This window comes from Antedon bifida, chromosome 1 (genome assembly GCF_963402885.1).
Source record: "Antedon bifida chromosome 1, ecAntBifi1.1, whole genome shotgun sequence".
Lineage (NCBI taxonomy): Eukaryota > Metazoa > Echinodermata > Crinoidea > Comatulida > Antedonidae > Antedon > Antedon bifida.
Genome location: NC_136226.1, coordinates 25520380 through 25535575, shown reverse-complemented (window position 1 = coordinate 25535575; position 15196 = coordinate 25520380). Strand labels below are relative to the sequence as shown.

The 15196-nt window shown below is 32.1% G+C and overlaps 2 protein-coding genes across 4 annotated transcripts; one reads left to right on the top strand and one right to left on the bottom strand.

Moving 5' to 3' along the window:
- The first annotated feature begins 40 nt into the window (after positions 1 to 40).
- LOC144846550 (syntaxin-17-like) lies at positions 41 to 4813 on the top strand. Of its 3 annotated transcripts, none has more exons than XM_078703556.1 (7): positions 41 to 164; positions 672 to 881; positions 1044 to 1109; positions 1236 to 1470; positions 1836 to 2005; positions 2323 to 2409; positions 3159 to 4813. In XM_078703556.1, the coding sequence occupies exons 2-7, from the start codon at positions 723 to 725 to the stop codon at positions 3390 to 3392; spliced, it is 951 nt and encodes a 316-aa protein (XP_078559682.1). In that variant the 5' UTR covers positions 41 to 164; positions 672 to 722; the 3' UTR covers positions 3393 to 4813. The 3 variants fall into 3 exon arrangements, with proteins under 3 accessions (XP_078559682.1, XP_078559683.1, XP_078559681.1); XM_078703557.1 differs by having other exon boundaries at positions 41 to 168; positions 1839 to 2005; XM_078703555.1 differs by having other exon boundaries at positions 41 to 168.
- Positions 4814 to 5117: 304 nt separating this feature from the next.
- LOC144846534 (endoplasmic reticulum resident protein 44-like) lies at positions 5118 to 15196 on the bottom strand. Its single transcript, XM_078703554.1, has 10 exons — positions 15069 to 15196; positions 13479 to 13594; positions 12934 to 13049; positions 12374 to 12558; positions 10561 to 10673; positions 9791 to 9848; positions 9011 to 9127; positions 8425 to 8536; positions 6890 to 7031; positions 5118 to 6244 (listed from the first exon to the last, which is right to left on the bottom strand). The coding sequence occupies exons 1-10, from the start codon at positions 15123 to 15125 to the stop codon at positions 6007 to 6009; spliced, it is 1254 nt and encodes a 417-aa protein (XP_078559680.1). The 5' UTR covers positions 15126 to 15196; the 3' UTR covers positions 5118 to 6006.

Below are 15196 nucleotides of genomic sequence, written 5' to 3'. Positions count from 1 at the left end.
TGGTTGCGGCTGTAACTATAAGGCTATTGGTAAATATTGCCATTATTATTGATCCAGCAGAAGATTCACAACAAAAAAACATCGCTAAAACGACGTAATCTTTCAAGGACGTCCAAAATATTTTACAGAATGAGGACCAACATTTTTGTTCATTAATTCAATCATTAAGTATTATGTTTTTTATAAAGAATTATGCAGTCTAGGCCTACTACTATACTAGCTAGGCCAGAGAGTTACTTTACTATACACTTTCTTATTAATATTATATTACAAGCTAGGCGAGAGGAGGGAATAGCCACTAAACAAAGCTCTTGCCTGTCCCACCATCATGGCCAACCAGAGCAGACCAGAGGCTTGGCAACAATGAGCCATGAATAAGTCCTTCTAAAGCAGCATAGGCCTAGTCTACACTGTATGAATTGTGTCTAGGCCTAGACCAGCTATGTACAAATCCAATCAATAAATAGCAATAAAATATAACTTATATAAAGTATTAAATATACATTAATCAACGGTCATACTAATCTACTATGGCCGGTATACCTCGCCAGATAGGGGCCCGGTATCGCCTGGTGGGGTTTTAAACCAATGAACACTATTTTACCTATATAATTACAATATAATTCTTCTAAATGCGTTAAATAATACATAACTTTTTACTTTCATTACAGATTCTGACAAGATAAAAAAAATTATGTAAAGCAAACACAAATTCATTGCGAATGGCATCCTTTGAGAATACAAGAGAAAGGTCATCAAGTTTAGGATGCATTCAGAAGCAGCCACTGAAGCGTGTAGAACATGCTGTGATGAAATTCACTAAGATCATTGTGCCAGCTGATTTAGAGCGTTTAAACCAGCACAAAGTGAATATCGATAGGGTTAGTAGTGCTTCAAAGCAAAACCATCGTAATGCACCATTTAATTGTGTTGAACATTTGTACATTACTCAGTAGATGGTATCCTTTAAACTCAATCATACTATCTTAGAGAGGGACAAAAATGATTGTAATTATTACGATTGTTTTACTTCTTTTTTCCAGTATCAACAGCAACTTGATTGGGACAAAGTTAACAATGAACAAATAAATGCCAGCCGAACAGTACAGGTAATATCAATGGATATTTAAATGTTTAAATAATTGATATTAATAACCTATATTGTGCAGGTGAAAATGAACATCAAAGTTTGATATTTGAGGTTTAAAAAATCTTTTTTTTTTTCAATGAACCAGCAACTCAAGTCAAACATTAAGGAGATGCAGAAACTGCGTAATCAAATATCAGAATCAGACCTGGAGGAATTTGACCAACGTGTACAACCCACACAAATACAAGCCATTGAAGCTGTGATCAATTTCATGGGTGAAAATGAAGAGCTAGAGTGTTTATTTAAGGAAAATGAGGGCGACAAATTTGGTGTTTTCGGTCAAGAAGAAAGCAGTACCAGGCTAAGATTAAGTATTGAAGGTTAGTTTAGTGGTGGATCTATGATTTATGGCCTTTTGTTGCAAACATGATAGGTTGTCAGTGGCGTAACGGCTATGAACGCTCACTGGCTAAACCCAGGGGCCCCAGAGCTTACAGGGGCCTCTGAGCAGCACCCAGAGGAAAGGACAGACATTAAGATATGTTGAAAAAGGCTAAAATGTCCGAGGCCTCGAAAGTGGGAGGGTCACTTGGGGTCCTTAAACCAGGGGCCTCAGGCCTCTGTGTTACGTCACTGTAGGTTGTTGAACCTAAATCAGAAGCAGTTCAATGAGAAGAGTATCAGAACAAATGATTACATAATTGTAAGAGGCTTGTGAATACTAATAATCTATTATTTGTGTTAGCAGAGAATGTAGGTAGCTATGAAAATAGTGTTGCAGAAACACGATTTACAACACAGGCACAAGAGGAGAAGAAAGAAGGAAAAGAGGCATCACAAGAATCTTGGAAACATTTACAACAAGGCCTGATGGAACTTAACTCTGCCATACAAGACTTTGCTTTGTTGGTTAAGGTACATTTGGAAATTGGTGTTACCACTAAAATACATTAGAAACATTACATAACATATTCCAAATTCAAGTTCCAGGACCTTTTTCAAATATCTGTTGATATAAAGTTTGTAGTACACCACGTTTGTTCGTTCTAAAAAGAAGTGTTTGAGTTTCTCGCCGTTTTGATCAATATGCTTCGATCATCCTCCCATCAACATATTGATTTTCGCCATGCAAACCTTCAAATGTTAATACTAAATTAAGGTTAAAATTAAATGCTATATAAAATAAATTGACGTTTGTAAAGAAGTAGATTAATTAGTTATTTTAATTTTAGGGTCAGAAAGAACAAGTTTCAAGTATAGAAGACCACATTGACAGCGCACAAGCCAACGTTAAAAAAGGAGCCATGCACCTGCTAAAGGTTAGTAGGGAGAAAGATGTAAGAGGCAATATCAGGTGGATGTTTATACAACATGCTAATTCAACACATTTCTCGGTTAGGGTGTAGTATAAATGGAACAGAAAAAGCTGGAAAGGCTACTCGAGGACTGGCAAAATTTGACCAGTTGGAGAGCTGAAGTAGCCTTTTTAGGTAGCCTCAGGGGATAAGTTGCCCTCTGTATGTAATAGAGAACATAGCAGCAGACGTTTGGCTGTGACTTACCTTCCTGTTCACAATACAGCAGTTAAAATTTATGTATGAACGGCTCAGTTTAGGAGATTAAACTTGGTCTGTGAAAACCTGCATATGCAGAGTAAGGATGTTGTATAAACACAGCCTTAGACCAGGGTTGGATGTGGCTTTTTGTGCATTTGTTCCTGGATTTAAAAGGAAGAAAATATGTTTTTGTTGGACTATGAAATAATGAGGAAATGCTTATTTAGATTTTGGGTCGGGTATCTAATTCAAGCGATAGCCTTGTAAAATTATGATCAATATTTTTATGCTTTCTTCAGGAAATGGAATGAGCTATTACCGTATAGCTGCCTTTTTAAAACTTATTTTTAATGTACTATTACAATAATGGACATAACCTGATGGGTAGAATACTAAACAAATTGAAAATAGAATTTAAGTACATTTATATTACGAAAATGTAATCAAAGGCAATTATAAGTTTAAAAAAAAATGTTAAATCAAATCAACTGGACTTATGTTTTCTTTTACAGGCAACCCGATTTAAAACAGCAATATTACCATTAAGCGGGGCCATTGTTGGTGGTTTGGTTGGTGGACCTATTGGACTGTACGCTGGCGCAAAAATAGGTCTGCTAGCGACCGGTGGTGGCGCTCTTGTAGGGTACGCAGGAGGGCGTGTTTTAAAAACGAATATCAACAAAGGCAATGACATAGAAATGGTAGATATGGAGGAGCGACAAGCACTTAATTCTCACTTAGATTAAGTTATTTATAATAAATAGCAAGGGTTACAGTATTATAACAACCAAAAGGGGTTTTTTGTAGTGAAATAACAATCTGAACAAACGGAACTCTCCTATTCCACTAAATGAATGTATGCCATCAACAAAATATGATTTAATATAGTATCCTTGCCATTTCATTGGTTGATTTCGTATCACGTGCCATGCATTATTTTCTCCCATTAAAACGATTGGGTAGGTTCTATTACACAGACAGCTTTTGAATTGTTAGGCCTGAATTTTGTATGGCCTAGCCTTCGAAAATTCAAATGGAAGTGGCCAATTGAGAGAAGTCACATACTTATGGTTATAAAACATTAAGTTAAAAAAGTTTTCAAAATGAAAGGTCTACAAAAAAAGCATAGAGAATATGCATTTTCTGATATTTCTACTATAGGTAGACACCAATTTCTTTTGTCTTAAAGGTTTTCAAAATGTTTTAATTCATATCTTAATTTTTCTAAAATTCAATGTGAATATTAAACTATATTGTATATAAAGCATATTGTGTTAATATTTTGAGCATTTTTTACATTTTAACTTTGAATTGAACTTACCTTACCATAGATGGATAGAACCTAAAAATATTCTTCCAGACAAAACTCATAAATAGAAGATAGCAAAATTGCGAAATTTAAAATATTCAGAGAGTAGAGAGCAAAATATTTAATTTGTGATGTCCCGTTTTTCTCTCTCTTCAGATACACACATTCAAGTAATGTGAGTAATACTTTGCAAAACAACATAAATATGTTGAATCATTTTCTGAAGCTACACGCATACAATCTGTCAGATGCGAATTTTTCTCATTTTCATACTTTCCGACACGACACACTGGTTCTTGTTGCTTTCTGACACACAGGCAGTTTTTTTTATTTGCTTACATTTGACATATTGTTTAAAAACATCCAAATAAATCGCTTTATACAACACTTGGATTTTTCTTTACAATAAAAAAAATTTAGAAATGTAAATTCATGAAATACAACAATTAACAGTAACACACATATAGATTAGAAGATGGATTAGATTTATTCTTTTGATTTCAATAAATTTGTATTTTAAACATATTTTGATCATTGAGTTTCATAGTTTGTGAACCAAAAGCATGATGGGAACTGTATATTGCTATCTGTCTATAAAAGAACTTTGATGATGATTTTTTTTTTGCACAATTGATTTTATTCAATCAATTCTCCATCCTATACGCTATAAATCTTTGTTCTCACTTGGATGCCACGTAACAACGTAGGAAAAACGCAAAAGTAGGTTGACCAATGTCAAGTGACAGAATGATCCATCACATCATGATTGGTCAAATGTTTTACCGTGTGAATTGTAAAAAGACAAAATATAGATAGTTTGTTTCAAATGAATATTTGAAATTGTACTACAGTATGATATCTTGGTGGTGTACACAATGAAATAGGATTGTTGAGACCCCATACGATTAAAAAATGTGTAAAACTTGGGCTCAAAAAGTGAGAGACAGAATACAACTGGACTCCCTGCCTGTGTGAGAGAGCCGCAATGTGTAAACCCATGTTACAATATTCATGACCAACTATAAACACAACAGAAACACAATTCATTAAAAGCAGCATTGTCAAAATTTGAAATTCAAATTTAAAGTCTAGTTAGAATATAAATATCAAAGTAATAAATGAAAAAGGCAAAGCAAAACAATAGAAAACAATTAAATCTGTATCCGATAAATTAACTATTTTACACAAATGTATTCCTAGATATATTTAAATTTTGTATACAAAATAAACTAAATTGCATTACTCTCTGATTAGGTCAGGTAGACAATTGTCACAAGACCAAATCATTTTTTAATTTTTAAGACTATTTTAATAAGATTAGTTTTCAGTGACATAAAATGAGCATTTACAGATTTTGTAAATTATCTGCATTATGACAGGCTACACAACAGCATCGAACAGAAGAAGTGCTTTGCATAGCGTGCAGAAACTCAGAACTCAGAATACTTTTCTATAACGTAGCCTTACCCTGACTGAATTGTTGAACATCACACACAATGTAAAGTTATAGATACACATTATGTACATATTCAAACAAATACTCATCAGTGAAGAGGTTACCAAAGTTGGGTCAAAATATTGCATCCAATAATAAAGTTTGTACTGTATAACAAAAACAAATGTTGTGAGTAAGGTATTGGCATGTTTTATTATTGTATGTTTGGAATCAGAATTAGTGTTGATCGATATAGCCTTCTATCTAGCAAAATTTAGTAAATGAGCCTACACATGCATGGTTCATTTACGCATGCAAATGTCTCCATTTAGAACTAAGGTGGGTTTATATTTCATAAATACAGTAAAAGAAATAAAATGTTGTAGTGAGAAAAAAATCAGTACCTTGTCTGGATTTAAACTAAAGACGTTTTTATTAAACAAATTAAACGGCAAAGAAATTTTAAAGCACAAGGAATTATAATTAAATCTAGTTAAAAAGTAGAAAACTTTACTTTCACCAATGTTGGCCATACAAATTAAAAACAAATTCAATAAGAAAAAACATGTATCTACACATGATATTGCGTGTAAACTATGCATAAAATGGTATCTACTCAAAGCTCATCGCGAGCCATAGAGTATCGCTGAGAACTTGGTTTTAATTTTACAAAAGTACTTTCAGGAGGGGTTTCGGGTGCGTCACGTTTGACAACATTATCAACAGGGGCAGTATCGGTCTTTCCTTTTGTTGGCGGTTGCGTCTGCGTTGTCTGATCTGGTCCGTGGTGAAATTCACGATGTAGTTTTCCTGAATGCAGATCTTTTATAAACTGTCGTAATTTTCCGGGTTCACTGAGAGTAAGAAAAAAAAAATTATTTTTAATTTAAACAATGGTCTTCAAATTAAAAACGGACCTGAAGTACTGTAAAAAAGATTATACAGTATAGATTAAATAATTTCAATATTATATGCCTAAATATATATGGCACTGGCATGCATCATATACCACACAGAGACCATTAATACAGAACAGTATAATAAACACTAGTAAAGAAGACAACCAAAACATTAAGATATTCTCAACCATACTTGTGCCGAAGTGTGTTGTCAGATCATTTACTGATCGTGAGATCCTGGTTCACTTTAGACACTTTACTTACATTTGTCTGTCTCCACCCAGGTGTATAAAATGGGTTAGATCAAGACACAACTTTGCGCTGATTACTGGCTGCATTATTATGGGAGTATGTTTCCATACGTGTATGATTAAAAAAATGACCGGGGGAATAATGTGCAGCGCATTGAGAGTTTGCTTATATGTGCTATATAAGAATGAACTATTATTATTATACTTTATTTCCTTTTGGCAACACATGGTGTACCACAAACCTAACTTTTATAAATGTTGTGTTGTATTGTATTCTCCAGTTTTTAGCCAACTCACTGATAATTATATGTAATATTACACATGTTTTCAAAAACATAATACTACTCACTTCATTACTTTAATATTTGGGAATAGATACATATGTCTAAAACTATCAATGGCTAACACTGGTAGATCCTTTGTGCTTTTACCAAGGTGAGATAAAGGATGGCTAAATTTGGTTCCATCTGCTGTTAAGAAATTCACACTTTCTGTAAAGACAAAAAAAATCCAGTATAATATAATTATAGTACAACCATTACAGAGTCCAAATTTGAACAAACATAATTTCGGGTAAACAACAGAGGGCATGCTATAATAATTAAAAATTATATAGAGGTCCCTATAATATAGGCTAATATTAATTAAGTTTTTCTAGCCTGTCTGTCTGTCTGTTAGTCTAGCCTGTCTGTCCTGTCTGTCTAGCCTGTCTGGCCTGTCTGTCTAGCCTGTCTAGATACAAAAAATCTCAATATCTGGGATATCCAATACCAAATTAACTAGGCCTACCAACCTACCTACGTTCAGTAATAAACAATTGGTACACTTTTTAAGCCTAGCCACCTAGGCCTACTTTGAATCAATGCCCTTATACAGGGAAAAGTGGGCCTGCAAGGCCTGATATACTTTCACCCATTGATTTCACAAGAAAGTGACCCTTAATGTGGGTGTACTTGGAAAAGTGCTGTTCCAAAGGAGGAGGGGTTCTACTGTATACTATTATTTGAAGGTGAGCATCTACAGTCTCTTAAATGATCCTGTAGAATCTTAAATGGATGAACCTTGAATCAAAACTTTCTTACAATTAATTTATTACTATGTTTAAGATTTTCCATAACTTAGCACCTTCATATCTTGGAAACAGATTTACCTTAAGAGATACCCAATATAACACAAGATCAAAGGATCCATTATATGTTGAAAAACCAAAAACTGAATACAAAAAAAAGGGGTTTAACCTAAGCTATGGAATAACCTAAACATAGAATCTAGAAATGCGACAAGTCTTGCTAAATTCAAAGAGCATATTTTAATTTAAATGCACAATACTTGTAGGCAGGTTAATTTCTGATGATTTCTATGATGTATCTTTTTTAGATAAAACAGTACTTGAATTTCCATCTTTTTAATTTAATTTTAAATTGTTTTTCTTTTTTATAAATTCTGTTCATTCATTAATCTTTTTTACTTTTAAATCAAATTATTATTACTTGCTTGAATGTATTGTGTACTGTAGCTTACAGTATGTTAAAATTGTTTTTATGTTTTTATCATGGGAAAATTTTCTCTATGGTTTTTATACCACACTGTATATACCTTTTTTGTTAATTTTAAGAATAATTGACGAAAAACACCTTTTGGTGATCAAGTTCTCCGTGTTGAAATAAAGCATTTATTATTATTATTATTATTATTACAGTAGTGTACTATGTACATATTCCCCAAAACGCAGTGTCTTTTAACCAAACATTTAAGGAAGCCAATTGGTCTATCGAAAATCAGTCAAAAATTTTAGTTTAGATAAACACTTTGATCTCCAGAGCTCAGCATCCTGTTGTTAGATTGCCTTGTTTCAAGTTATATAGCCATGTTATTGTTACTTACCTCTTTCAGGAACAAGTTCCCTAGCAACTATATCATTATATTTCTGTACAATTTCTGCATCATTTGGATCGTGGAATAAAATAAGGAAAGGCAATCCTTCTTCTGTCAATTCCTAGAAAACATTCAAATTGTAATATATAACAATACATATACTGTACTGATAAAAACATAATACATAGAATATACACAAAATTTGGATGATAATGATTACATTAAACTCTTGGAATAGCTTGAGAATCTTTGTTTAAAAATAGATTTTTCTTAGGTCTTGTGAATTTGTTATTAGGGACTTTTAGATTTTCACGTCGACTGCTACCCTATGATTAATTTGTATGATATGCGCATGCGCTAGGTGACTGGCACGTTGACTGGGAAAATTTGAGCACTTGTTCAGAGGCATTTTGCCATTCACTCTTTGATGTGAGTACGAGTGGACGTATGACGTCATAACACAAAAAAATCACGCAAAATCACTCAAATTTAAAAGTCTCTATTAGGAAATTAGTCAACTAACTCGACTCGATGAAAAAAACAATTTTTAATCACTGCATATTTAAGGGCTCATTTTCAGAATTAAGTACTGTACCTCTCCATTTTCAAAAGTTATTTCTCTGACTAAAGGCATACACTTGTCATTACTCCAAGTATGTAAAAGGTCGAAGTTCGTCAATGGGCCAAGATACAGCATATCTCGATCTTTTGTCTGTACCAAAAAAAAAAACACAACATTTTAAAGAATGTACATTCAATCAATGTGTTCTTAAAAATGTCAAAAAGGAGATGGCTATTAATAGTGATACATTAATTCCCTTTGTGAATTGTTTTTTTTTTGGGGTTGTTATGGTTGGTTATAATGTAGTATTCTGGCAACAATGTTTTTAATTTTATTGTGTTGGAGCACTTTTTTACGGTCATTGAAAGTTTTGTTTTGTGGTTTACCGGGGCCACAAGTAAAGATAAGTCAGATCTACAACGTGTTAAGTACACATCATGTATCACTGGAATTGAGCAGAGCTCTATTGAATGCGTTTTTGAAAATCGATGAATTAAGAAAACACATTCTATATTGCAAGACTCTACTCATCCCATGCATAATGTATTTGAGATGTTACGTAGCGGTAGATGTTACTGGTCCATCATCTCTCGTACAGGTTTCGTAACAGCTGCTGCCATTCAGGCACTGAATGCTTGTCAGTATACCGTACGAGAGTGACACTTTGTAATTGTTTTTGTTTTTCATTTATCTGTTTTTGTCTCTCACATAATATCTGTATATTTTATATGCAAATGACAATAAATGGAAGTAATTTTCCACTGATGGATGAATGAATGTATTATACAATTAAGACATGTTGTCAGTACTTACCCTTGGTGGCCTAAACATAACACTAGGTCCTGCAACAAGCTCGGATTTGAAGCTGTCACTGTTTAAAAAATAAATAAAATTGTATTTAAATAAAGTATTTATTCAATTATTATTTGGTTTTTGCAGTCATCCTCTTGGTATAATTGGGAGAAACTTGCATTAGGTTATTTTTTGTACCACATTGACCCATTGCATGGCACAACGAAAGTTCTATTTTACCCATAGATAATAAGTAGTAGAACGTCAACTGTATACAGGAAGTGACTCCATAGGCGAGGAGGGGCCACTCAAGATGGCCAACATAGTTGAAATAGTATTTCAAATTTTAATATAAATAATCTAAAATGATATATAAATCACTGGTGGTAAATTATCTAGCATTTTTCCATACAAGGATCGTTCCTAATACTATGATAATATGTTCTCGTGTTAATACGCTCTACACGCATGAGTAGTGCATGACTGCGTATGGCGGGTACCTAGCGTATTGCATGGTCGATCGCAGCAGCCATATTGTGTGGTTCCCCCTCCATGAAGAATCACTGAGATAACATTGGAGTCCGCCCTATAGCCGATCTATATAGAAACTTTCTGATTTTACCCAATTTATAAGTAACATTCATGTAAATTCACAATTTAAGTGAAAGATACATACAATATTTCATTCTGTACAATCCTGTTTCTTGTTTTCCTATGTATTCAGATTTTGTAAATAAATGTTTATTGAATTGAATTGAACTGTTCTCTTTTAATACAATGATGATACTTACCCTACTCCTGCATAAAAGTTACAGTCGTCTCTTAGTATATTTGCTACTTTTGCAAAGGTTTCATAATTATTATCTTGTGTAGCAAAGTATGCTATCACTGACCGTTTTTTATCCTATAAAAGACAAAAAGAAATGAATTATAAAATATTACTATTAGTAAAATGAAAAATTACAAAAAATACATTTTTACTACTGTAGAAGGGAACTGCCTGTCTAGGCATTTGAAAATTTAATGACATGTTCCCATACAGCTATGTGAAACCCTCCTTTAAACTCTTATGAAAATCGGACAATAACCTTTTGAGTAATCCTGATAACTAACAAATATAGAAAGAGACAAACACACATGCATGAAAATATAACCTCTTTGGTAATTAAAAAACAATTATTAAATTATCTAATAAATAAGTTATACAAAGAAAATTCATTTTACAGTATATTCGTTGATTTAAATTACTTTTACTTATTTTGATTTCCATAACAGAGACTGATGACAATTTATAGATTAGCTATACAGAATAATTAATATCAATTATTTTCCTGCTAGAACACGAGTAGCCTTAACAGGTAAACATTAATATTCATATAAACAATATTAAATATTCAGTTAAGATTCTAAGAATTGCCATCACTGATATTTACAAAGCACTCTATTCTGCATTTTGTTTTCTCATTTGAATTCATGTTTTCTCATTTGAATTCATGTGTACAAATATTGCTATAATAAACCATGGGCCTATAAATCTAATTTATAGGTCCATGAATAAACAATACCACAATGTTATGATACTTCCTGTACCACTACTGGGAAAATAATAGCCTACTATTAGTAGTATACTGTAACTGTGTGGGAATATAGCTTCAACTGCTTCAATAGACAAAGTCCCATATGTTTCATTGTTTTGCATTTTCAATTGTTACTGTTACTATATTGAATTTATACCTTCACGGATAAGATAGGATTTAAACTGCAAATGCACACACAAAATCTGTACTAACATATGTTTTATAGTGTTCCTTTCATACACCCAAATTAGTACTGTACCACATGTTGCATACAGTATTATTCACAATATGTAAATAGCAGTCTTTTTCACAATACATAATCTCAATATGTTACATACTTACTAATTCAACACAAGGTAATTATCTTAGTAATAAAGTAATTGTGTAAAGCATTTTAACATTAGTGTATTGTTTGTTACACTAGCTTTTGTTCCATAAATCTGATTTAAAATGCACATTATATACTGTACATAAATTGTATAATAATAATAATACTAAAATTGTACTGTATAACTTCAATATAATATGTTAATAATATTCGACCTATTCAGCTCACACATTGATAATATTAATTCACAAGTTTATGACTATGGTGATGCCTTAATTTAACCTTATTGTGGATATTATAGCATCTTGAACTGTACTAATCACCTCTTAACTGGTCAATATTAATGCATCTAATGTCCCTGTATATGAGCATAATTTACTACACTTTGAAAACCTCAAAATAGTTTTGTTTTCAGAATGTACTTTGGTACTATTCTGAACTTTTTCACACATGTATATACATGTTAATAAAGTTATTTAAATAACAAAGATAGTTTTAAAAACTGTACAATCAAAATATAAATAATTCATTAAATTAAATTTAATCCATATCTAAAATAACCAATTACAAAATATTTATCATTAAATTATAAAACAAAAATGATGATTATGAATAATTTATATTTGAAAAATTGTGTGACAATATAGATATGTCTATCCCCTTTTTTTTTTACAAAAGAATTGATTTTTGACAACTTACATCAATGTTATCAATATCAGCTGGGGTGTTCCACCTAACGATTGGATCCATCATTTGTTCTCTAACAAATTTAACGAACGCATCCTTTGAACGCTGCGCACGGTATTCACGCTTGGCGATGCGTCCGTTGCGGAATAATTTCAAGGTAGGGTATTTTGTTATATGGTACTTTGATGCAATGTCACCTAAAAGAACAAAAAAATAAATTAGTTAAGAAAATCTTTCCCAAAATGTATAGTATGTTATTCTAGTTTCAATATTTGTTTTTACTTTGTTCTTATTTTCTTAAAATTTTACATGTGGTGAACATCAATTTATTTAAAATGAAAAAAAAAACAAGCAGAGTGTTGACAGAGCTTAATACAGTCAAGTCAACTTGCATTTTGGGATATTTGTCAATCACCACATGAATATACAGAAAAGTGCCATTTTAATTCATCACACTTCCATTGTAAACAACATCCAGTAGAAAGTCATTATAATGCAATGTTTCACACAAATATGACAGTGATGTTATTTTTAAAGCTGCACTTAATTAATGGCTAGGATATTAATATTACCTTCACTTTCGCTATTTACTGATGCTAACACTACATCTCCTGGCTTATCATACTGTTGTTTTAATTCTACTGCAGCCGACTCAAATATAGGCTTCAACATTTGACTAAATCGGCACCTAAAAACGATAAGATAACAAATTAATTATATCTAAAGGTTAATAATACCCATAACAACATCCCGGGACAATTAAAAAATCATATTTATTAATTCAACTTTGTTTTACAAGGGTGACAGCTGTACTACAGCAGTACAGCTGACTTGAAGAGACCCTCTTAAAAACAGTACAAAAATATACAGATAGCATTCAAACATAAAGATACAAGGGAATTCATAAAAGTTAAAATATGTACTCAAACAGATTAAAACAATGTTAAAATGAATCATGTACAATAAATTTTAAAATTCATGTCGGGCATTTTTAGAATTTCTTTACCTGTGTGTTCCAAACTTTTAATAAAGTTGATTGGCGGTCAATGACAATATATAACATATAACAAATTAAGTAATAATATTTTTATAATAATATCAATATCAAAGTTCTTACCAATCTGCATAAAAATTAACAAAAACAACTTTATGTCCATTTAAAATCTGATCAATGTTTCCCTGATTCAAAGTGACAACTGACTGAGTACTTTCAGGACATGCGAACATGGCCAGCTGAAAAAAAAAATTGTGATTATCTAATGAGATTTGATACAGTACACTGAGTTTCTAAGTTTTTATGGTGAGCTGGGGAGTGATGAAGGTACAGTACTGTAGGAGAGTGCGATAAAGTAGGGATTTTTTTAATGTTTTTGGGCTACTTAGGGAGGGCAGAATGAGTTACTTGATATGGCATTGGTAATAGTACTGTAGTTGTGTTCAATGGAGATTTGAAGTTACTTTCTGTACAAAAGAACTATTATGTGTATATGTATATATATAAAAATAAATCACTAAATCAAACATTGCAAGTGTGGTAAGGAAAGTATTATGCAAGTGGATACTAATGTGTTTAACAGGTAGTGGTAACGTATTGTTTTAATTATTAATAATTTAATTATTAACATGTTTATCAGGGATGCGATGACATCAAAACATAATTATCAAAACAGGATAATGTAAATAAAATAATTTTAGATTACTTTATTATTTAAAATTATTGCTGGCATCATGGACTTTCTAGATAAGCACAACGAAAAGGAATTAAAATACAATAAAAGACAATAAGGTATTGTTTTAAAAGTCAGTAGAACTTGAAAGTTCAGGAAGTCAATTTATTATGCCACGCCTACCCTTAACTTTTCCCAATTTCCTTAAATCACAAAGACTTTTTTTAAAGCCACAATTTGATAATTTATGACTAGGAAATCAAAGTTATCACAATTCAAAGCTTTTAAACAAATAATCATTAATTGGACAATAGTCAAATATATCTTTCTAATTCTAAGTGCATAGAAACAGTGATGTACCAGCTGGTGGCTATAGTAACAATAACTTGTTGCCACATGCTACTACACTGTATAATTTGCTCAATACTACTGTGAGTTAACATCTCTTTTCAGCTATGACAATGAAACAAGTAACATTATAGTTTAATTAATAAATTGGCCTACAATCAATGTGTTGATTTTATAGCTCCATGATGTAATGTAAGCCTAATAATACTTAAATATAGGCCTAGGCCTAGCCTAGTAGTATTTATATTTAAAAACTTACTAGCTAGGCTAGGGCCTGGGCCTAGAGGCCTAGCTAGTTTAAAAAAGTAAACATTTAAATATTAATTACATTTATCATTTTATTATAAAATAAAACAAACAATATTCGAAAAACCTTTTTACATTAAATTATAGACTGTTGGGGCCGCCAATTCAGTCATTGGATAGGCATATAGGCTAGGCCTTACAGTATTTCCGAATACACACTCAAACAACAAGACAGCGACTCAAAATGACTTCCCCTCCTCTCTGCAGCTCAGAACAGAAGCGGCGCCTACTGACTGTAGCCTAGGCGGCCTAGGCCTAGACTAAATTAACAGCAGGACTTCATACACTACTACTCTAGAGATCATTATCAAGACCTAGGCCTAATGCTTCAAAACAACTACCTATTTATAAATCAGTTAATAATTATATAAAAACCGTAAACTCACCAAAATACAACATAGAAATATCATATTTCCAGGTATCTGTAGTAACATGTTAGCCATGACTAACAAAACCGGACCGACTTTCAGCGAATGAAAATTATCCACGATGTCAAACGTAACGTAATATTTTG

Bases quoted from the DNA above. Each gene is read 5' to 3' on its own strand.
- LOC144846550 (XM_078703556.1), top strand. From the start codon at position 723: ATGGCATCCTTTGAGAATACAAGAGAAAGGTCATCAAGTTTAGGATGC. The intron at 882-1,043 runs GTTAGTAGTGCT...TCTTTTTTCCAG, and splicing joins ACAAAGTGAATATCGATAGG to TATCAACAGCAACTTGATTG. The intron at 1,110-1,235 runs GTAATATCAATG...TCAATGAACCAG, and splicing joins ATGCCAGCCGAACAGTACAG to CAACTCAAGTCAAACATTAA.
- LOC144846534 (XM_078703554.1), bottom strand. From the start codon at position 15,125: ATGGCTAACATGTTACTACAGATACCTGGAAATATGATATTTCTATGT. The intron at 13,595-15,068 runs GTGAGTTTACGG...TTTTTTTTTCAG, and splicing joins TATTTCTATGTTGTATTTTG to CTGGCCATGTTCGCATGTCC. The intron at 10,674-12,373 runs GTAAGTTGTCAA...TGTCTTTTATAG, and splicing joins CTGATATTGATAACATTGAT to GATAAAAAACGGTCAGTGAT.